The 24445-nt window shown below is 41.7% G+C and overlaps 1 protein-coding gene across 1 annotated transcript in view; it reads right to left on the bottom strand.

Annotated features, from left to right (window-relative positions):
* Window positions 1-24445, bottom strand: part of TMC2 (transmembrane channel like 2) — an 81595-nt gene that overhangs the window by 14487 nt on the left and 42663 nt on the right. Inside the window, exons 11-15 of the mRNA XM_004383064.1 lie at window positions 12677-12856; window positions 10966-11115; window positions 7332-7460; window positions 3746-3813; window positions 2700-2939 (exon numbers count right to left, since the gene is read on the bottom strand). Of these exons, the coding sequence (XP_004383121.1) occupies window positions 2700-2939; window positions 3746-3813; window positions 7332-7460; window positions 10966-11115; window positions 12677-12856 (767 nt within the window). The remainder of the gene's footprint in view (window positions 1-2699; window positions 2940-3745; window positions 3814-7331; window positions 7461-10965; window positions 11116-12676; window positions 12857-24445) is intronic.

The following is a 24445-nucleotide window of genomic DNA, read 5'->3' as shown; positions in this document are numbered from 1 at the left end:
GCACTTTACCAAGAACACACTTAATCCTCACAACAACACTGAGATGTAGGCACTACTATTATTTCCATCTTATAGGTGCTGAAGTTGTGGTGCAGAGAATTTAAGTAAGTTCCTCAAGATCAACCAGCTGTAAGTGGCAGAGCTGGCTTCAGATTCTATGCTGTAAACCTGCAGGTAGCAAACTTTTTCTGAAAAAGGCTAGATAATAAAGATTTTAGGCTCTGTGGGCCAGACATTCTCTGTTGCAAGTACTCATATCTGCCGATGTAGTGAGAAAGCAGCCGTAGACAATATGTAAGCAAATGGACATGGCTGTGCTCCAATAAAACTTTATTTACAAAAACAAGTGGCCATCTGAATTTGGCCCATGGGCATATTTTGCCAACCTCTACTTTTAACCCTGTGCTATGCAATGCTGCCCACCTCATTCATATATGCTACCGGCCTGGCTGCTGCAGGCATTTGATCTGGTCCAAGCCCTAATTCCCTCCCTGTACAACTGAGTTCTCTCTCACTGTGAGGGATCTGATTTGAGCATCTACCATACACTAGGCAATGTCTTTTAGACACCAAGTATACAGCAGTGAAAAAAGGGGCAAAAATCACTGCTCTCAGCATTTATAGCCAATGGTGGAGACAGACAATAAACAAGATAAATAAGCAAAAAGTATGGTATGTTAGATGGTGATGACACAGGCAAAGGAGATACAATAAGCAGAAGTAATGGTATAAAGTATGTGTGTGTGTGTGTGTGAGACAGAGAGAGACTTTAGTTGGGGTCTCTAGGGAAGGCCTCACTGAGGTGACCTTTGAGTGAAGACCCGAAGCAAGTGAGAGGACAGCTGAAGACGACTGAGGGATGAGCATTCCAGCCGTGGCTGGGTTTTCAACAGAGGAGTGACCATTTTCGGGTGCTTTCCCCTGCTATCTGGTGTGGGGTTGTCAGGGCCCCTCAGGGTAGTAAGTGAGGCAAGGCTGGGGCAGATGGTGAGGCCCAGGCAGGCACAGGCCAGCTCACCAGCCTCCTGCCTGGGGAGACGTGCAGCCTGAGCAAAGTGCTGCTGGCATTGGCACCCAGAGCCCCGCCCTCCAGAACCAGCGCCGGCTTCTACCACTTGGTCCCCCTTCAGCCTGCATCCCAGGCCTTCTACAGTTCAGCATGTTCCTGCCACTCTAGAGCTACCATCCTGCCCCCACTTTTCCTTCTGTATGAATTCCTGCTGAGATCAGTCCTGCGAAAGTCTTCTCTGAGCACCCACGGACTCGCTGTGGGGACACCAGCCACAGGCCTTTACATCTAGATAAGTCCCTTATAAACTAAAAAGTACCCGATCAGCATCTCCCAAAGTGCGCCCTTCCGTGCTGATAGGCAAGGCTGGGACTGGAGGGAGGAGTCTGGGGTGCACAACTTAAGGGTTCCTCACTCTCAGGGTTGTGTAAGTGCAAAGTGGACACCCACTTGCCTCATCCGGGTCCCTTTCCTGGTAGGTGTTACATGAAAAAACACTCAATAGGGAAGGGAAACACTGGCTGAAACACATTCTCTCACCACATGGTTCTTCAAGCCTTTGATAAAGGAGTGTGCACTGACTATTTCTAAGTGAGAAAGGCAGACACAAAGGGCAGTATGTTCCAAACTGCTCTACCCACAGAACCCCTTTTCATGGAGTAGAGGACTTTGCCTTCTGAGGACTACACATTGGAAAGAGAGCAGTAGATGCACATTATTGCTCAATATACCTGCTTGCATAATTATTTATCTTTTTGTATGCTATCCTATCTCTTCAGCTAGTTTGATGTCTGCCCCTGAACCCACAGTGCTGGCAAATGCCCTGAAGAGTGAAGGGGCCCAGCTGAGAATCTCAGTTGAGAGTCGACTGCAGCTGCTTCGTATTTGAATGGCACTTGTAGATTAACAGCCATTTAATCTTCAGGAGCCCTGGTGGCGCAGTGGTTAAGAGCTACAGCTGCTAACTGAAAGATCGGCAGTTCAAATCCACCAACCGCTCCTTGGAAACCCTATGGGGCAGTTCTACTCTGTCCTATAGGGTCGCTAAGAGTTGGAATCTACTCAACATTAACGGGTTGATCTTCAGAATATCTCTGCCATTATTCATCCTATGGTAAAATAATCCAGGGCAGTGGATTACCCATATATTAAAAGGTTTCTCCAGTTCCCACCAAGTTGATTCAGACTCATGGCAACACCATGTGTGTCAGTGTAGAACTGTGCTCCATAGGATTTGCAAGGCTGTGATTTTTCAGTAGATCACCAGGCCATTCTTCCTAGGCATCTCTGGGAGGACTCAAATCACTAACCCTTTGGTTAGTAGCTGAGAGTGGCACCCAGGGACTCTTACTAAAGGGTTAGAACTGCACCGTCCAGTACAATAGCCATTAGCCTCTGTGGTTATTTAAATTATAATTAATTAAAATTAAATAAAAATTGAAATTCAGTTTTTTAGCTGCTCTAGACACATTTCAAGTGCTTAACATTTGTGGCTAGTGGCTACCATATTGATCAGCACATAGACATTTCATCATTGTAGAAAACTCTATTGAACAGCCTGATGATTTGCCCAAAGCTCTGTGACCTTTTACAGGCTAATATGTGGAACCAGAACTGGGATTTCGAGCCAGGGCCCTCTAAGCAGACTGCCCAGGCGAGGAGCTGCTCATGTGCAACCAAGACTCTGCACCTGAACGGTCCGCAGTCGAAGGAGGGTGGGAGGGACATGATGGTGTAGGCTACAGGCAGGAGGCTGAGGAAGAGCACCAGCAGCAGGAGGCCCATGTAGAAGTTGTTGGATCGGGAGGCTTTGAACACACGCTCGTGGGGGACGTTGCTGCTCATCACAGCCCAGCACTGGAAGTACATGGAGGTCAACAGGCGCAGCACGTTAACGCCCACCAGTCCCGGGGCATAGAAGGAGCCCATCCTGAAAGGGCAAAAACCAGACACCTGGTTGGCCCAACAGCAGGGAAGGTGAGGGGAGGATGACGGAAGGAAATGGGATTGATGGGTTAGGGCCAGGAGGCCATGCTGTATTCCCAGTGGGTCCCAAGGGAAGGGACCTCCTAGTTAACAAGGACATTTATCATCAAGTCATAGCCATCTATTCCTCAGGGGAAGGAGACACCTGGAGCATTCCTGTTTGGGGTTCTGGCCAGGACTTTACCACTCCCTTGCCACCAGGCATCCAGCAAATTACATGCCCCTGCTTGTTTCTCCTTGGTCTCCAGAAAACAATTTTGGTGCTCAGAAAACTATTTGAAGTCCTTAAATTAAGAGAATTGGACAGTGGCTTGCAGTGAGCCCTTGGCAGCTCCTAAAGTCTTTGGCTCAAGTTATGAGACATCCTCTAACTCCCTTTTCAGAGGAGGGAGTTCCTTAGTTTATCTTCCTTCCTTCCTTTTTTCTCTCTGCCTCCTTCTTTCTCCTTCCTTTCCTCCTATTCCCCTTCTTCCTCCCTCCCTCTTTATTTCCACGGTAGCACATGGGTGCACCAGAAACTGTCCTGGTTCTCATCTAGTCCTGGCCCCTATTTTTCATGTGAATGAAAGAAGCCTAAGAGGCAAGATGGTTTGTCGAGTCCCTTCCAAGCTTGTTCTCACACAAGATGATGAAGTTATCCTTGCTGCTGAGGAGGAATTGAGTAGGCTTGTCTAAATGACAAGGCTGGGAAAGGATTCCAGTTTTTTGACTCCCAAATGAGGTGACTCCTAGACAAAATGGGTAACTCACCAGATCATTCCTTGATTGAAGATCAAACCCAGTACATTTCCGCTAATATCAAACTCAGCGTATGAGGGCTGGAGAGAGTTAGAGTGAGGGAGAGAGAGAAGCCTGTTAGGTGTGTCAGCCAGACCCCACTATCTGCCAATCTGCCGAGCTAAGCCCGTTGTATCCCGAAGAGCCTGCTCTGGTAACCAGAGAGGGTTTTAGATTCAGGGTTCTGTTTCTTTAACACAGTTTTAACTTTTTAAGGAGAGGTTTGAATATTCTTAAAGATGAAACTTTTTTCAGTAAAACAAAATGCGAGTTTCTACCTTTTGGGCCTTTAGGCTGACAGTGTGTTCTTGGGAGATCCCTGGCCCCTAAGAATGCATTTTATCAATTCTCTAATCAGATATACCTTGAAATTATAATTAAGGAGTAAATCTAATAATTAATAAAATACAAGTAATTAAATCAACAGTCAAAAAAAAAAAAAAAAGAGCTTTAAAACAAACAAAATACAAATTCCCCCTCCAATCTCCTTTCTCCTCATCTTCCCCGAGAGCAGTTCATGGAAGGCCAAGACGTCAGCCTGATTCAGGTGTTCAGCCTGATTCTGATGTTCAGAGTTTTGGTGATTTGTCAAATATCTGAAAGAACACAGAGTCTGTGAGCATTGGAGGGCTGGAGGTCCTCATGTAGCATGCATAAACCTGTTTTTGCAATTTGCCTTTCAGAACTGGAGATAAAGGGAGACAGGAATGAGAAAAGGAGGAATAAGAAGTTGGGAAAGAGAGAAAGGAAGGTCAGGCAAACATGGATCAAAGGAGGAAACATACATAATCCACATGCATGAAGGTTAAATTTTAGGAATTTAATGTTAACATTTAAAAAATCTATCTACTGGCTCCACTGGTCTCACCCCTTCGGGAGCAAGGGAGAATGAAGAGAACAGGATACAAGGAAAACATTAGTCCAAAGGACTAACAGACCACAGCTACCAAGGCCTCCACCAGACTGAGTCCAGTATAGCTAGATGGAGCCCGGCTACCACCACTGACTGCTCTGACTGGGATCACAACAGAGGGTTCTGGGCGGAGCTGGAGAAGGATGTAGAACAAAATTCTAACACACAAAAAAAGACCAGATTTACTGGCCTGACAGAGACTGGAGAAACTCCAAGAGTATGGCCCCGGACACCCTTTTAGCTCAGTGGTGAAGTCATTCCCAAGGTTCACCGTTCAGCCGTTGCTTGGACAACCCCATAAAACAAAACAGGGCTAATGAGGCACAGCAGTCCAGGGACAAGGACTAGAAGGCAGAAGGGGACAGGAAAGCTGGTGATAGGGAACCCAAAGTTGAGTAAGGACAGTGTTGACATGTAGTGGGGTTGTTAAGCATTGCCATAGGGCAATATGCGTACTAAACGTTTAATGAGAAACTATTTTGTTCTGTAAACCTTCATCTAAAGTGAGGATAGCAGCACAACTGGAAGAACGTAATCGATGTCACTGAATTGTACATGTAGAAATTTTTGAAATGGTGTATCTTTGACTATGTATATTTTCACCAAAAACAAAGGTCCTCCAAGGTTGACATGTCGTGGGGTTGTTAACCAATGTCATAAAACAATATGTGTAATGACTATTTAATGAGAAACTATTTGTTCTGTAAACCTTCACCTGAAGTACAATAAAAAAAATTTAAAAAAATAAAAAAATCTATCTACTGGGTTTTGTGTCCTAAAAAAACTTCCCCACCCCAAGATTATAAATAAGTTCATACATGCTTTCTTTTAGATTTCTATGATTTAATTATTTTGATGCTTAAAACTTTTATTTACCTGGAGTTTTATTTATTTAGGTGAAATGAGTGAGGAACATATCCCTGCATCCCCAAATGGTTAACCAGTTGTCCCAACCCGTTTATTATATAATCCTTTTCTCCCCACTGGTTTGAAAGGCTCCCTTTATCATAAGCTAAAATCCCGCATAGATTGTATCTATTTCTGGACTTTCAATTTGTTCCATTGACAAGTTTTTTCTGTTCCCCAGTACCAGTTGTAGTTATTATAACCTCATAATATGTTTTAATATAATGGTAGGGCTAGTCCCTTTCATTCTTTTTCTTTAGAATTTTCCCGACTATTTCCACAGGCTTATTTTCCTAATGAAAGTTAGTATTATTTTGAGATCTTGTTAAACTTGTAAAGTGAGGACAATGACACCTTAGTAAGATTGTGTCTTCCTATCATCCTTGTTCTCGGACAAGATTATAACACTTTCCTTGCTGCTTAGGAGTTCAGTAGGCTTGCCTAAAGCTGTGGCTGGTGACTAAAAGGAAAAAAAGCATGACAGAAACCTGTACCAAGGCCCTTTCTTGGTCCAGGCACCCTGCGTCAGGCCAGGATGAGGGCTATACAGGTAAACAAGATATGAACCCTCTCGTGAGGGGCACAGTTAAGGGGGAGGCCTCCCTCTCCCCACACCAGTGACTACGTGGTGTGCGGTGTGCGAGTGAGGTGTTATGGAAGAGACACGCACAGGATAGATAAGTGGGCCAGCATTTCTGGCAGATCAGAGAGGGCCACTACAGAGAGGAGGTGACACAGACTTAGGATGAGCAGTTTACCGGGTAGGTAAGGAAGAAGGAGTACCAGGGGTGGAGGATATAAGAGTCAAAAGAGATTTCCCAAAGCATAATCCATAAGACACTACCAACAATTATTGTGTTATTGGTCTGTTCCAGGATTTTCTGAAATATTCACCTCTACATCTGTCCTCCCCTGCCCCAGGATTTCAGCCTCCCTAATGAGGAAACCCTGGTGGCATAGTGGTTAAGAGCTATGGCTGCTAACCAAAAGGTCTGCAGTTCAAATTCACCAGGCGCTCCTTGGAAACCCTGCAGGGCAGTTCTATTCTGTCCTTCAGGGTTGCTATAGTCGGAATCGACTCAATGGCAACTGGTTTGCTTTTTTTTTTGGAATGAGAGTTGATGGGGGCAGGTCTGGTTCAGTGGTAGAATTCTTGCCTTCCAAGTGGGAGACCTGGGTTTGATTCCTGGCCAATGCACCTCATGTGCAGCCAGCGTACCTCTGTCAGTGGAGCCTTGCGTGTTGCTATGATGCTGAACAGGTTTCAGCAGAGCTTCTAGACTAAAACAGTCTAGGAAGAAAGGTCTGGTGATCTACTTTTAAAAAATCTGCGAATGAAAACCCTATGGATCACAACAGTCTGATCCCATTGTGCATGGGTCATCCTGAGTTGGGGACAACTTGATGGCAGCTAACCAACAACAACGATAGTTGATACTTCTTAGGCATTTCTCTACCAACCATTTGCTCAGCACTGTAGTGTATCGTCCACCTTTTCCCAAGGCCAAACGCCTCCATTTCCCAGATAAGAAAATCACATTATCAATTGTACTAGGAAAAAGCAGAGTTTCCTTTAAGAAGGCAAATAGGACGCATAAAGGAAACACAGATTAAATGCTTCACAGAGCAGAGACTGGCATTAAGCACCTAAAAGAGTGCATAAGAGTGCATCTGGCTGCAAGTATCAAACAAGATGGTTGAACTGCCTTTCCGCAGAATGTCTGTGAAACCAGGACCTACAAATCCAGCCTCCAGGTCCCAGCACCAGCAGTAGTTCATGAATCGGACAAAACAAGCTCGTAGGAAGTCCCCCAGCAAGATTGTGATGTATGTTACCAGCATGTCAGACACCGTCAGCCTCATGAATTCCTGCCAGGAGGAACACAGAAAAAGATGGTGGTCAGGGTTTAATCTTGCCCACTTCTCCCAACCGACTGCAGCCACATGATCTCTCCCCTACCTGCCTGAATTCATCTCCAAACCAAAAAACCCAAATCTGCTAGTATGGAGTTGATTCTGACTCATAGTGACTCTATAGGACAGAGTAGAACTGCCCCACTGGGTTTCCAAGGAGCAGCTGGTGGATTTGAACTTCTGACCTTTTGGTTAGCAGCCAAGCTCTTAACCACTGCACCACCAGGGCTCCAATTTATCTCCAGGACCCTCTGATTCTTGGTGGCAGAGTGGTGGTGCAGAGAAATGATGCCAGGCTTTGGAAAATGCTTAATTTAGGTCCCAGGTCTATAAGTTACTAATTGGAATAATCTCTGAACCTCTTGAAGCTGATAACAATATCAACTCTGTAGGGTTATTAGGAAGCTTAATGATTATGCAAATTGCTTGACACATTGGACATGCCTAATGCATAGCAGTTGTCACCACCATTGCACAGAAATAGGATATGAAGGTGTCATGGATTGAATTGTGTCCCCAAAAAACATGTGTATCAATTTGGCTAGGCCATGATTCCTAGTATTGTGTGATTGTCCACCATTTCGTCATCTGATGTGATTTTCCTATGTGTTGGAAATCCTGCCTCTATGATGTTAATGAGGGGGGGATAGGCGGCAGTTATGTTAATGAGGCAAGACTCAATCTACAAGATTGGATTGTGTCTTGAGCCAATTTCTTTTGGAATATAAAAGAGAGAAGTGAACAGAGAAACAAGGAGACCTCATACAACCAAGAAGGCAGCACCGAGAGCAGGGCACATCCTTTGGACCTGGGGTTCCTGCATGGAGAAGACTGATGAAAAGGATCTTCCTCCAGAGTTGACAGAGAAAGCTTCCCCCTGGAGCTGATACCCTGAATTTGGACTTCTAGCCTACTAGACTGTGAGAGAATAAACTTCTGTTTGTTAAAGCCATCTATTTGTGGTATTTCTGTTACAGCAGCACTAGATAATCAAGACAGAAGGTTTACCCTATACCTTCCCTACCTGCTCTGAAGTATCAGTCTGCCTCAGCTCAGACTGAATCTGACCCTTGGTGATGGGGGACAACAGCTGGCTTTCTTCATCTCCTGTTAATCTGGGATTCTTTTTTTTTCTTGGTATAAAGAAAAAAAAAATCAGGTTTTGCAAAGAGGCACATAGCAGAAGAGCCAAAAGCAAAGAAATAAAGCTTTACTCTGCTTTTGCACAGTATATATAATTCATGAATTTTTTTGAAAAATTGAAAAGGTGTACTAGAAACCATCACAACCCTTAAGACATCTAGTAGATTTGAAGCTCCTAGGGGCAAAGGGTCTGCTTAATTCCTTTTTGTACCCCCCAAGAAGATAATGTTTGCCGGATGAGCAGTTAGTGAGTTTTATTTCTTGGTAAGAATTCAAGTGAATGTTCCTAAGTTAAAGATAAGACAACATGCATCAAGTTTCCACTCTGTGCAAGGTGATGTTCTGGGGCACAGAGTAGAGGTAGTGAAGGATGCAGGCAAACTGGACATAAACCCTCAAACCTCTCATTACCCATGAGCTAAGAATGAACCAAGCTTTAACTACAATGGAACAGTGATGGGCAGTTAGGAAGGAGGGCAAGAAAGATGGCTTACAAGGATGTGAGGCAAGAAATGAGAAATTCTATTGCAGAATATTCCAAAGGAATCATGTAGGTAATCAACTCCCTTCTGCCTCGTAAAGGGAGTCCCTGAGTGGTGCAAACAATTAACACACTCAGCTGGTAAATGAAAAGTTGGCGTTTCAAATCCACTCAGTGGCACCTTGGAAGAAAGGCCTACTGAACTACTTCCGAAAAATCAGTGACAACCCTATTGTCATGGATTGAACTGTGTCCCTCCAAAATATGTGTCAACTTGGTTGGGCCATGATTCCCAGATTATGTGGTTGTCCTCCATTTTGTGATTGTAATTTTCCTATGTGTTGTAAATCCTAATCTCTCTCTGTGGTTAATGAGGGAAGATTAGATTATGTTAAAGTGGATTAGGGTGGAATTGTAACACACTTACTAAGGTCATATCCCTGATCCAAAGTAAAGGGAGTTTCCCTGGTGTTGGGTCTGCACCACCTTTTATCTTATCAGGCATAAAAGGAAAGGGAAGCGAGCAGAGGGAGAGGGACCTCATACTACCAAGAAAGCAGCGCCGGGAGAAGAGTGCATCCTGGGACCCGGGATTCCTGCGCCGAGAAACTCCTAGTCCAGGGGAAGATTGATGATAAGGACCTTCCACCAGAGCTGACAGAAAAGAGAAAGACTTCACCTTGAGTTGAAGCCCTGAATTTGGACTTGTAGCCTACTAGACTGTGAGAGAATAAATTTCTCTTTGTTAAAGCCAACCACTTAAGGTATTTCTGTTATAGCAGCACTAGATAGCTAAGACACCTATGGAGCACAGTTCTACTATCACACACATGGGATCACTATGAGTTGGAATTGATTTGATGGCATCTGGTGGAGGTGGTGGACTTCTAAAGAGGGTGGATTTCATCGAATTGTGGACTCTTTGTCTGTTTCAAACAGTGATGGGTTTAGAAATGCTGGAGCTGGGGAAGCTGAATTGCTCTGCACAATAAAGGAGAGGAAGAGTGGACGAGCGTGGGGAGTCTGGGTTGGAGGAGACAAGAAGCGGTGAGTCTGAGCCCTCCATGAGAGAAGTGGGGAGAAAAGACCCACGGGGTTCCATGGGAAAGAGACTCTGCAACAGGAAAATATCTGCTGGTGGAGTTGTAGGGAGTGTTCTGTGGAGTGTGTGATATAATACCCTTCTCCATAGTACTCACTTAAAAGCACTCTGTTGTCTAATGCTTTATGTGAGTGGATTCTTCAGGAGACCCAAGAAGAAATAATAAATTGTACATCTGGGGGAGGGGGTGACAGATGAATAGAAATCCCATACAAAGAGGTGGAGTTGAGGAAGAGAGGGCAACTGGTCCCTGTGTTATTCATGAATATTGCAATTATCTGCCTAGGAAGGCAAAGAATTCTAGGCTCTGAAGTTCACACTGTGTAAACCACAGGAAGGAGCAATAGATAGAGTGGATGAGGGGAAATGGTAGTTCTTAATAGTGACTCTGATGAAAACCATGAATCTTCTCCACATAAAATGCACAGATGCATAAACGCACAAAATCTTGCACCAAATTTGCAGGAGTGTTTATTCATAATTTCCAGGAGAACTCATGGTTTTAAGTGAAATCTGCATTAAGACTCTAAATAAGTCCACGTGATATTAGCTTGATGTATGGATCATCTAGAGAAATATGTGACACTAAAGAAAGAAAAAAAGAGGGAAAGGGAAAAGGCAGAACTTCCCTGAGTAATATTGACTTGGTATTTTGGTGGCTTAGAAACATGGAGAAAGGAATAACAAAGAATTGAGAACAAAGGTCACCTTTTCAAGAGCGCATAACTACTCACAATGCCCACAGCTGTCTCCCAGCAAGAACCCCGGGGCACATCTGCAGGGTGCAGGGGTGGCCGTGGGACACTCTCGTTCCAACCCGAGGAGTTGTAATAATTAAACAGAGTCCAATGAGTGATGTTCTTTACTGTGTCTTCATTAGAAAGCTAGAAAAGATGATGGAGATGCAGGATTGGAGGGAGCAGGGATGGTCCCCTATGTCCATAGGGACAACAATTAAAGCCAGCATATGCCACATCCCTACCACCTAGTCTTTGCCCCAGCCGTTAGCAGAGTCTCTCCAGAAATACACTCCAAGTCTTTCAAACTATCCAGGATAAGGAAGCAGTTGGCTGGAATCCTTGAGTCTTATCATCAAATTAACTTCTCCTCTAAGTTAGTGTCTGTAATTGTTAGTTTTATATCCATTCATATGGACTTCCATCCATCCATCCGTCCATCTGTCCATCCGTCGGTCCATCCATCCATCCATCTCTCCTATCATTCGTTCTTTTGAGAATAATTTATTGAGGGTCTATTCTGGGTATATAAGGCACTGGTGATAGAGGAGTGACCAAGAGAGATGGGACTTACTTTAGAAAGTTCACAGTGTAAAATGAACAGACAATTTACAGAAAAGAGTGATGTGAGCCTAGGGAAATTTGCTCTGGGGACTGAGAACAACCTGTGTCAGATAATGGGGGTCACGGAAGGCTTCTTGAATGCAGTGACATCTGAGCCAAAACCTCAGGGAAGATTAGGCAACTAGTCAAACATGGGAAGCAGGATGAGGAGAAATGCAAGAGAGAGTTTTGCCCAGTGGGAGGCACAGTAGGGTGGACCAACGTCTACTGGGGTAGGAGGAAAGCCAGAGATGAGGGTGGAGGAGTAGGCAAGGGCAGATCCAGTCACTTCCCTTCTTAGAATCTTCCAATGGTTCCCCATTATCCTCAGGAAGAAGTTCATGCAGCTCAGTAATGAAGAGAGAGAGGTGGGGATGAGGAGCATCATCATCTGGCTCTTCCCCCAGTCTCAATTTTTCACTTCTTCTCTACTACATTGTTCAGTCATCCTGCAGATCCCTGTTTGCGCCAACTCTTCCCTCTGCTTTTTCCAGTGCTTGCTCAGATCTCCCAGGGTGGGCTCCTAGCCCCTTCTGTGGGCTTCCATGCTGCACTGGGCTTGCCCTCATTGAAGCAAATCCCACAACGTGCTCTAATGAATGATCTATTGGCCAGTCTGTCTCCTGCCCAGAGTGTGAATACTCTTGGAGAAGCACAACTGTATCTTGCTCTCTGCTGTACCCCCAGGGCCTGACACCATGTGCTCCCAATAACTGTATGGTGAGGATTAATGAAGGGTTAAGTCAACCATGACATGTCACCTCAATAGACACTAATCAGCTGTTAAACATTCATGGCAGTTATGAAACAACATGTGAAAGGCTGCAGATGAAATAATAAGTAAAAATTCAGGGTACCAAATGACATGTATATGATTCAAGCTCTATGAAAAAAAAAACAACCTAAGCAAAAGAGAAGAACAGCAGCAAAATGTTAACAATGACTGTCTTTGGATCATTGGTTTCTGGGGATATTTTTTCTTCATTCTACTTTTCTGGACTTCCCAAAATTTATTTAATTAACATGTATTGTGCATAATAATATTATTATATTAAAAATAAAAATATGGCAGATACCAGGCATTGGGGGGAGTTGCGGCTGTTACCTTGAGGTGGACGTCATCCATCAGGGCCAAGAGAAATGTATAGAGGTTCCCCAAGAAGAGTGCAAAGATGCGCCCCAGCTGCCACTTGAGTCCAATACGTGGGTGGTAATTCTCCAGGGCTGCAATGGTTTCAAAGAGAGGGGGACAGAACATCCCAAGCAGGGACATCACAATCTCTACCTGAGAAATGAGGAAAGCCTAGGTTACTTATGTCATCAATATCCCTTGTTTAGCCACTGTTCCTGTACCCCCAGGCCATCCATCTCCATGTCCTACTACCCCCTCCTCTGCCGTTGGTGATGCTGTGAAGTCTTCACAATTTTCTTTGTGGCCCTGGTTAAGGCACCACCATGCCCTGAGCTGTCAGCATATGCCCCACATATAACTGCTTGGTGGCTGGTTGCTATCATGATTGTTGTATTAGTTTTGTGTAAGCAAATCCCAATACTCAAGGTACTTGGCATGACTAAAATGGCTGACTTCAGGCCTAAATCACAACTCTGTTTGGAATCAAATTGTAGTTAGGCCTAAAATCTCTGTTCCTGCTCTTCTGACATAACGATTCAACTTCTTGTAAAAGTTTACCTGCTCATAACATAGAAAGGAGTGTGGGTCAAGACTTTAGCTTGTACAAGAAATTGTTAAAATGTGTTTGTCAGAATGGTTATGCAGCTTGATTCAAGAGAAATGCCTTGGTCAACATTTTCCAGGAGGTTAGAGAATAGAATTGATAATGTTAAGAAAGTTTGTAGCTTAACAACCTCCTTTGTAAATTTTTTTTGCCATGTACCCCCCTTTTTGTGTCTGTGAGCATGTAGCCTTTTTTTACCCCACCTGTGATGGTCAAGGCTATGTGTTAACTCGGCTGGGCCATGATTCTCTGTGGTTTGACAGTTATGAGGTAGTTTGGTAGTTACGATGTATTTTGGCAGTTATGTAAGGTTGTAATTTGGCAATTATACAATAATCACTTCCATGACGAGATCTGCTGTGAGCAGCCAATCAGTTGAAAGGGGAGTTTGGAGTTTCCTTGGGGGTGTGGCCTGCCCCCAGTATGTAAATGGATGTTCCATCAAGGCTCATCCTTGCTCTGGATCCTGCATCTGGCTTATCATCATCTGACCTCTGGTTCTTGTGACTTGAGTCAGTGGCCTGCTGTATTGCCTGCTGATCTGGGATTCATCAGCCTCATCAGCCTGTGAGCCAGTAGCCTGCCATCTGACCTGCCAATCTTGGGTTCATAGGCCCTGCAGCTACATGAGTCAGCAGCCTGCAGCCTGACACCTGACCCATGGACTTGAGACTTGCCAGCCTCTACAACCACGTGAGCCATTTCCTTGAGACAAATTCTCTCTCTCTATATATATATGTACGCTTCACTGTTTTTGCTTCTCTAGAGAACCCAGCCTAAGATACCACCTGATAAAAACCTCACTATCCTCTCGCAATGTGGAACACTGTTGTATCCTGCCTGGGTGCTGTGGTGTGTCCCTATCCGTGAATTCCTCTGTCCTGCAATAAAACCTTTTGCTTTCATTTCTAACAGAGTGTAAAGACTGGTGCTTTGCTACAACATTTCTTGGTGACCACGAAAGGACCCAAAGGTGAGTTGACCTCTGCAATCTCTGAAGTGCTGGGGATTCCGGCCAGCAACAGTACTAGGCTGGGCCATTTTTTGGCCTTCCATCTCCACGGTGGATTCAGGAGTTGTGGTAAGATGAATAGGTCCGAGCTTCCACTTTTCTTTGCGTTGAAGCTCCCTGAGTTTTATTGTAGGATTTGCCTTTCTCTTTCCTTTCTGTTTCTATGAATTTGGACATAAGTTCCTTTGGTTTTTGGGTTACATACGGTCATTGCTTAGCCAGTTCTGAGACACTGAAATCACCAACATTTTGTTCAGAAGCTTCTGAAGCTAACTTTACACTGCTTTTGGAAACATGAGAAATGCTAAATCTAAGAATGATAGTGAGCCTTCTCCAGGGACTTCCGCTCATTACATGAACAAGAATTTCTATTATTCGATGTGTCTGTTCCTATCTACTTGACATGATCTAACTAAGTGCAGTTTAGATGATAAGTGGCTACTTTGGGGAAACTTTGATCTTTCTAAATTTTTATGCACAGTAAATTGGAACAGAAAGCCTCTGGAATTAAGCAAACACAATAGGAAGCCTATTTTCATTGGTATTTCGAGGCCTTTAAAAGACATCAAAGCAGCAAAATAACCTCTCTGCAAGATACTGTTTCTAAATTGGATAAACAGAATAAAGAATTGCAGAGTACAATTTCTGAGGTCAGTAAGCGAATTAAGGAAGTACAAAGTCAGAGCTCTGCTATACTGACACCATCCACTGCAGCTCCTTCTGCACCTCTGCCCACAGCTGCTCCTTTGCATCCTCCTTTACTTTCTTATCCTTCTGAAAATACTTTGCCTGAACTTCCTTTCTTCCCTAGAGAATCTGATAAAGATTCAAAGCCAGAGAGTCCAAAGCCTATTCCTGAAATGCCTTTTAAGATTCACCCTGCAGAATCTAGAGTGGGCACCAGAGAAAATCCAAAGAACCCTATTATATCTTTTGTTCCTTGGACTCACACAGAATTACATAGCATTGTTAAAGATTTTCCAAATTTACACAAGGATCCTTACAGATTTGCTAAAGAATTCAAAGTCTTTATTGATGCTTATCAACCAGGATTGTGTAACTTATATCAATTAGCCCATAAATTAGTTGGCACTGGGGAAGCTGGTTTGTGGCTGGAATTTGCTGAATGGAAAAATCCTCAAGATGATTTAGGTTTTGTTGTTGTTAGGGCCCGTCGAGTGTGGTATTAATGATATTGTTCAATAATTTCCACATTCTTTTGGATCACCTTTTTTGGAATGGGCACAAATATGGATCTCTTCTAGTTAGTTGGCCTTGTAGCTGTCTTCCAAATTTCTTAGCACAGACAAGTGAGGGCTTCCAGCATTGCCTCTGTTTGTTGAAACATCTCAACTGGTATTCTGTCAATTCCTGGAGCCTTGTTTTTCGTCAATGCCATCAGTACAGCTTGTACTTCTCCCTTCAATGTCATCACTTCTTGATCATATACTAGCTCTTGAAATGGTTGAACATTGACCAATTCATTTTGGTACAGTGACCTTGTGTATTCCTTCCATCTTCTTTTGATGCTTCCTGCATCATTCAATATTTTGCTCATAGAATCCTTCAGTGTTGCAACTCGAGGCTTGAATTTTTTCTTCAGTTTGTTCAGCTTGAGAAAAGCTTTTCAGCAAGAAAAGCTTGACTTTATCTGTGTCATTAAGGTCGACTCTAGTTTGAGGAGGCAGCTCTTCCCCAGTCGTCTTTTAAGTGTCTTCCAATCTGAGGGGCTCATCTTACAGCACTGTATTAGAAAATGTTCCACTGTTATTCATAAGGTTTTCTCTGGCCATTTTTTTTTTTTTTTTTTTTTTTTTAGTAGTAGATACTCAAGTTATTTTTCCTAGTCTGTCTTATCTGGAAACTCCATTGAGCCCTGTCCACCATGGGTGACCCTACTGGTATTTGAAATACTGGTGGTATAGTTTACAGCATCACAGTAACATGCGAGCCACGCCACCACAGTATGACAAACCGACAGATGAGTGGTGGGATTTAGCCTTAGATAGAAACAAAACAACTGGAATCCTTCTTGAAGATGCTTGAGATAGGGGCCAAAAGTTACTTGAAGTGATCCTTAAGGCCTTTCCCCCAATAATTGATTGGATAAAAATTCATTCTTGCATACAAAATAAGGAAGAAAGTGTATATGATTATCAAGCCCAATTATTCCAAAAGTTCACACAGTTTTCTGGGTTATATCCTTTAAATAAGGGAATTAGAAGGGCCTTCAATGCAGTATTTATATTCGGTCTCAAAGTGAAATTTCAGCCTTAGTTAAAAGACATCATTTATATTGAAAGACTTCTTCCAGTACCAAATTGACCAATTTAGCTCATGTGCTTACTCAAACCTTAGAAACAATGCAAACTGCTAAGACTAACAAATTAATGGCCCTTCAATTACAGCAGGTAAAGGGCCTACCAAGAAAAGAAATTTAAAACCTTCCAATCAACCCTAAAGCTGGTCTCTGCCACTAATAGCCATTGGAAAAATGAATGCTTTAAGTTGAAGAATATGCTAAAGGTTTCCACCCCTCCAACAACCCCCGATTCAGAATGAAAGGTCTCTGGGGACCATACAGGGACTTTTCATATGGTAGCTCTAAAAACCCAAGGAGAAACAACTATGTACTTTAGTGGAGAACCATGCCAATTTTTAATTGATACAGGAGTCACCCTATCTGCTATTAACCCCATGTGTTTCCAAAAGCCCCTGCCCCAGAGTAAAAAGACCTACAAAATAGTTGGGGTTACAACTAAGGAATAAACATTAGTTTCTAAAGAACTAACACAGGTTCATTCTTAACCTGTGCCAATATCTCTTGACCCCATAGAAGATTTACACCATTGCTTACTAAGTGTGATGGTTAAGGTTGTGTATCAACTTGGCTGAGCCATGATTGTCAGTAGTTTGGCAGGTATGATGTAGCTTGGCAGTTGTATGATGATGTGATCACTTCCACGATGAGATTTGATATAATGTGATCACCTCCACGATGGGATCTGCTGTGAGTAGCCAATCAGTTGAAAGGGAGTTTCTTTGGGGGTGTGGCCTGCATGAAATATAAGTGGACTTTCTGGCAACCTTGCAGGCTTTTTCTGGTTCTGGATCCTGCAGCTGGCTCCTGTTCGTCTGACCTCTGGTTCTTGGGACTTGAGCTAGCAGCTAACTGCTGTCTTGCTTGCCAATCTTGGGATTCTTCGATCTTCGCAGACTGTGAGCAAGAGCCCTTCTCTCTGACCTGCCGATCCTGGGTTCGCCAGGCCCTGTGGCTACATGAATCAGGAGAAGCCTCTATCCTGACCCACGGACTTTCCAGCCTTTACAACCACGTGAGCCATTTCCTTGATATAAATCTCTCCCTCCCTCTCTCTATATGTATGCTTTACTGCTTTTGCTTCTCTAGAGAACCTAGCCTAAGACACTAAGTCTTGACACTCTTGTTAATTTAATAGGAAAAAATATTTTATCTAAACGGAATTGCCATTTACAATTTGATGAAAAGGGGGAAATATTATTAATCTTGCCTGAGAATCAGAACTTAGAGATGAATAATATTCTGAACAAAAAGGCTCTTTGCCATATACAAGTCCTTATTATGCCTCTTATGAATCCTGCTTGTTCAGGCTCCCTCCTCCCTGAAGTAATTTCTCAAATTTCTGAGACCCTGTGGGCCCCAACCTCTACAGACATTGGCCAGGTTCTGTCCGCTGATCCTATTAAAATTCAAGTGGACATATTGAAGCCCTTGCCCAAGATTCCCTAATGTACAATTAAATGAGAAGCAAAGGAAGGACTAACTTTTTTTGTTAAGGATTTTTTATTCAGGATAGTCCCCTTCACTAGTCCTTGCTACACTCCTGTCCTTCCAGTTAAGAAGCCAAACAATCACGTTGGAGATTTGTTCAAGACTTATGTGCCATCGACCTCATTGTTATCACCAGATTCCCATTGTCCCTAACCCACATTTGTTACTTTCCAATGTTCCTCCTGGTGTGACATATTTTACTGTGATGGACCTTTGTAGTGCCTTCTTCAGTATTGCTGTAGACCCTGAAAGCCAATATTTGTTTGCCTTTACTTGGGACAGCCAACATTTTACCTGGACTATCATGCTTCAAGGCTTCACAGAATCTGCCACATATTTTTCTCAGATTTTACAAGTGGACTTGCAAATCTTGCAATTTCCAAATGAATCTACTGTATTACAATATGTTGATGATTTACTCCTGTGCTCTGCCTCTCAGCAGACTTGCCTGGAGGACAACATAACCTTATTAAGACATTTAGCTATTGAAGGACATATCATTTCTAAAGAAAAGTTACAATTAGCTCAGCCTTCTGTCAAATATTTAGGTTACTTGATTTCCGCAGAAGGTATTTCTATTGATGTCAAGCAAAAAGAAGCTATTGTGGCTTTTCCTTTACGTAAGACAATGAAAAACTAAGGAGATTTTTAGGACTATGTGGCTATTGTTGGGTCTGGATTCCTAATTTCTCTCTCATGGCCCAACTCTTATACAAATATTTGAAAACCTCTGAACCTGATCCTCTCTATCTTACCCCAGAAGATCAAGGGGTGATGATTATATTAAAAGAGGCTTTGACTAATATGCCTGCTTTATGGTTTCCTAACTACCATTTGAACTTTTCTCTTTTTGTACATAAACTTTCTGGTAATGCATCAGATGTCCTTACACAGAAACGCAGAGGACAATTCAGCCTGCAGCTGAACCCTGTAACTAGAGTCTACCACTCTTGTCTTAGGGCCGTAGCTGTTATTACAAAATCAGTAAAAACCACTGAAAATATAGTTTTGGGAAACTTTTTAGACATATATGTACCACATACTGTGTCTGCTTGGCTTAATTCTGCTTTAACCCAACATTTATCCACTAGCGGACTCACTTCTTATGAGGTTATTCTTCTGGCAGCTTCAAATATTGGGCTACGTATGGTGGCTACTTTAAACTCAGCCATCCTTTTCCCTGTGACTGATAAAGATGATTGTCCTTCCCATAATTGTTTACACTTAACTGAGCAGTTTCTGACTCCCCATACTGATTTAAAGGAAACTCCTTTGACAAACTCTAATATGATATATTATTTATGGATGGCTCTTATTTGAAACCAACCCCTGGCTCGCATTACCGGGCTGGTTATGCTGTAACAATTTCTGGTGAAGTTCTTGAAAGATGAGCTCACCTCAAAGCCACTTCATTTTAACAAACTGAGCTTATTCCTCCTGCTGGAGCCTGCAAACCCGCTAAAGGGAAGTCTATAAATATTTTTATAAGTCTAAAATTATGCTTTTGGGGTTATTCATGATTTTGGCACGTTATGAAAACAAAAAGGGTTTTAACCTCTTCAGATAACACTAGTCTCATTACGAGTCAGAATCAACTGGACGGCTATGAGTTTGATTTGGTAACACTATTAAAAACAGGGCTTTGGTAGCAGATCTTTTAGATGACTTATTACTCCTTTCTGTAATTGCTGTAATTAAAATACAAGCATATCAGCCAAAAAAAGTTCCCTAAACTGAAGAAATTAGAGAAAATAACCTTGCTGACGCAGCTCCTGAACAGGTTGCTTCCCAAACTATTGTTGCCCCTATTAGAGCAAAGGAGTTTACAGAAGGGCCTCTGGAGGAACCTACAGAGAATTATTCTCATGAAATAACTAGTTTTTTTGTGCCCACCAAAGAAAAACTTTTAAAACATCAGTAATTGGCTCAATCTGATAAAATTGAAACATGGGAAAACTCAGTCTTCTACCAACAGCCTGACACTGAAATGGTTAGGGCCCGATGCTAAGATTGTTGCATGTCCCTATGATAAGGACACTATATGAGAACACTCATCTAGGGAAAGATAAAATTATTAAAATTTTAAAGAAATACTGGTGGGGAAAATTTTCTGAAGCATCTGAGCATTTAGCACCTCATTGTTCTATTTGCTGTTGGTATAACCCTGGGAAATATCTTAAGACTTTACCTGGGCAATACCCGTTGCCTTATGCACCTATGCTTGAATGGCAATTAGATTTTATCCAGCTTCCGCCTTTGAATGGTTATAAATATGTCTAGTGATGATTTGTAGGTTTTCACATTGGGTAGAAGCTTTCCCCTGCCAACGTGACACTGCTTCTTTTGTAGCAAAAAAAGCTCGCTGTAAACATAATACCTACTTGGAGAGCACCCAAAATTCTTTGCAGTGACTGGGGAACTCATTTTACTGGACAGGTTATCCAAGAATTATGCCAAATCTTCCCCATGTATCAAAGATTACATTGCCCTCATCAACCCCAGTCCTTTGGACTTGTAGAAAGTACTAATGGTATAATAAAAAACTCAATTTGCTAAACTTTCTGAATTCTTAGGCTTGTTTTGGATGAAGGTTCTCCCTTTAGTCCTTTTAAATTTAAGAAGCATTCCTTTTGAGTTTCATAAATTTACTGCTTATGAAATAGTTACTGGCAGGCATATAATCCTTCCTTACATTGATTCTACCAACCCTAACTTAGTGAAACCTGAATTATTGAACTATTGCCAATCTTTAATGCAATATTCTAAGAATCATTTTTCACAAATTAAAGAAGCCTTTGAGGAGCAGAAAACTGGTTCTCCTCCTTTGCTTAGATTAATCCAGGAGATTATTTTTATTGGAAAAGATGCCAGTTAAGAGATTCTTTAAAACCCTGCTGGAAGGGGATTTAGCTCATCTTTTTAACTAATACTTGTGCAGCAAAGATAAAAGAAATTAACCCTTGGATTCATTTATCACAGCTAAAGAAAGCTAAAGCTCCTATCTGGACTTATCAGCCAACTGGAGATTTGAAACTCAGACTGAAATGCCTGACCAGAAGCTAGTGCCTTCAGAGGCAAGCAGCTGATATTGAGATCGTGGAATGAGATTACATGCAAGCTGCTGAGACTTCTGGACTGTTTCTTCACTACTGGTATTTTAATAGTTTTGACTGTGTTTGCACACTTGTGGAATTTTTTTTAGTAGCTCTGGTAATCATTGAATATCTTTAACCCTAACTTAGTGAGTTGAATCTTTCATTGAAATTGTTGAACATTGTTTAAGACTTATAGCCTTTGAAACAAGTTTTAATTTTACCAAATTAGGTTCTGTCCTAGTATATTACTAGATAAGAATTTATAATATCATATAATTTTTTTGCTAACCTTTTCCCATTATGAAGTTTTTAATAATAAGTATTCTCTTCCTGTTTATTATGACCCTCGCTGATGCTTGGAATGAGAATGCTTTTATCAAATTAACTCAGTCAGAAGCCAGTGCCAGTAAGTTGGCTGAATGTCGGGTATGTCACTCTCTGCCTCAATCTGTACAAGACCATACTGATCCTTTCACTGAACCAGTCTTAAATCTAAGCTCATACCTAATTTTACTATTAATTTTTAAAGACTATTTAAGTGGGGTATTTGTGTCAAATTATGGCTAGCTCCAGAATTATCCACTTATCCATCAGCTCTCTGTTTCAAACTTACTCATGCCTGGTTAAAATGTTTTATTATTTCCACTTCTATGCAATCTTTTTATTAATAACACAGAGAGACAGGTTCTGGATTCCGATCCTGATGCCACTACTAACTGGTGGTACATCTTAACCTTTCTGGAACTCAGTTATTTCATTCAAAAAAGTAGGAATAACAATGCCTACTCTGCCAATATGCTATGAGGCATAAATGAAATAATTCATATATAGTGCCAGGCCTGTTGAGGGTATTCAGTTAATAGGTGTTCTATCTCTTGCCTACCTGCATCTCTCATCTTTTGAGCACCAACTATGTGTGAATCACTGTGTTGAACTCTTGAGATACAACAAAGAACAATGAAACACACACACACACCTTGCCTCCAAGGAGCTTGATATAGATGTAAATAATGGCATAACTAGTTGATTATTACAAAGGTGAAAAATGTTACAAACGGTAAGTACATAAAGAGTGTAATAGAAATTTGAAAATAACATTTAAGCTCAGACCTGAAATTATTCAAGTGATATAGAAGTGTGAGGGAGAGGGCATTCCAGAAGAACAAAAAGAATGCTAGTGTAGTTGCAGCTTAGTGAAGAAAGAAAAGAAGGACGGATTGGAGCCGTGGCTAGGAGCTAAGTCAGGGAAAGTCATAAAGGACTTACTCCTAAGAGAAATGATGTGAGTGAATCTTCATATTAAAAATGATAACTTGGAGTTCTGGGAAGATAATGGTAGTATTAAAATTAAACAACTTTTCAGAAGCCTGGACAATGCTCCAAGACTTCTGGGCGTCTTATCATTAAATATACCCCTGCAAACCAACCTCATTAATCTGTCAAAAATGCCTCTTGCTTTCACAAGAAATTTGCTCACTTTGAAGTAACAGATGGCACAAGTTTAACTTAAAAGCTTTTTTTCCCCAAGAGCTGTATCTCTAGAATTTTGTGTATTCCATGTGACTTGTTCTTCTGCACTACTGTATAACCCTGAGAGAACCAACTGTACATTCTTTCATTTATTACAAGATTGTAGATGGAATATAAGCAAAAAACCGCTTTGTGATAGTCGCAGCAGTTTCTGTGGAACTGACTGCCCTTTTTAAAATCTCTCTCTCTCTTGATAAATAGCTGATCTCTTTAAGTTCTGGTGTCAGAAGCAGACCAAAGTGTCTTGCCGCAATGACACCCGTTTGCTGGTGACAGGTAAGGATCCGGCTGCTATTTTCAGCTCTCTGTTTCCTTGGAAGTCTGGGATCCTTGGGATCAGTAAACTTCTAAGCTGAGTTCAGCTCTCTTTGTGTCGCAGCTCTTTGGGGATCAATTGTTTACTATCTTTCTTCCAGAGTAGGTCCGTAATTGAGGTCTTTCTCACAGACTGGGTCCTGAATTAAGGTCTTTCTCCTGGACTAGGTCCAGAACTGAGGTCATTGTGACCAAATGAAAATGAAGCTAGGTTTCAATGAACAGTCTCAATTTTACTGCACAATCTCAATGGGAATAAGTGGGGAAGTTAAAAACCCGTGGGGGTACCTGCCACTTCTCCTTTATTGTGGATTTTCTTCAGCTAAAATTTGAGCTTCTCAAGATAATGGATCCATGGATTCCAAGAGTGGGTCACTAGGCAACCCTCCCAAAGGTTAACCAAATGGTTTGTTCATTGGCTTTGAGACAAGAATTGGGAGCTTCCCTATCCCCTTCAGCAGGCCCTCAGACCTGCAATTTCTTTAAATCTCTGGACTGACTTAACTAAGGATTGGAACTGCAACAGCCTCAGTAAAGCTCATTTTCTTTACATAAGATTGTGTATTTATGGGGCAAATTTAGAAAAACAAACAAACAAACAACAACAACAACAAAAACCAGGGTATTAAAACTAAACATTCCCAATGAGATGCTTATTTTAACTGGCATTCTGAGGCCACAAACAAATTTAATAAATCTAAAATAGTCTCCTTAAAAAAGACTTTCTGCAGACAGCAAATGAAAATTTGAAACATTAATAGTTAAGTATCCAATCCTGTAAGCAGAAAAAAGGAAAAAAAAGTTTTGTATTCTGAAAAAGAACACAGCAGGGTTTTTGATGAATTAAGATCTAATATAGCCTTTTTATAAACAAACAAACATAAACTTAAATGGGAAACTTCCCCTTTAAAGGGAATACTTCAGCTAAGTTAACATTTTGTGAGGGCCTTAAAAAAGATAAAAGAGAGAGAGAAAGAAACTGAGAAATGATAGTTAACATAATAAGTTATAATAAACCAATGTCACAAAACAATTTGTATATAAATTGTCGAATGAAAAACTAATTTGCTCTGTAAACTTTTACCTAAAGCACAATAAAAAATAAGTTATAATAAAACAAAAAGCTATATTTGTTTGTAAGCCAGTTAAAAGCATCCAATATTAAAATGTCGAACCTATTCTGAGATTGTTTTATTTTATAATACATAAAATACAAAAAACATAGTCAAGAAAAGTAATAATAAATCAAAAAAGAAGTCGATAAACTCCTAGGCTGATAGGCTGGAAGATAAGACAGTTTCCAAAGTTTTATGATTATTTGCTAACTGCTGTTAAACTGTAATTTTCCTGAATTTATATCTATTAAACTTATATG

Source organism: Trichechus manatus, unplaced genomic scaffold, assembly GCF_000243295.1.
Source record: "Trichechus manatus latirostris isolate Lorelei unplaced genomic scaffold, TriManLat1.0 scaffold00104, whole genome shotgun sequence".
In the NCBI taxonomy this organism is placed as follows: domain Eukaryota; kingdom Metazoa; phylum Chordata; class Mammalia; order Sirenia; family Trichechidae; genus Trichechus; species Trichechus manatus.
Note: the sequence above shows the minus strand (reverse complement) of the source record. Positions and strands in the feature narration are given on the sequence as shown.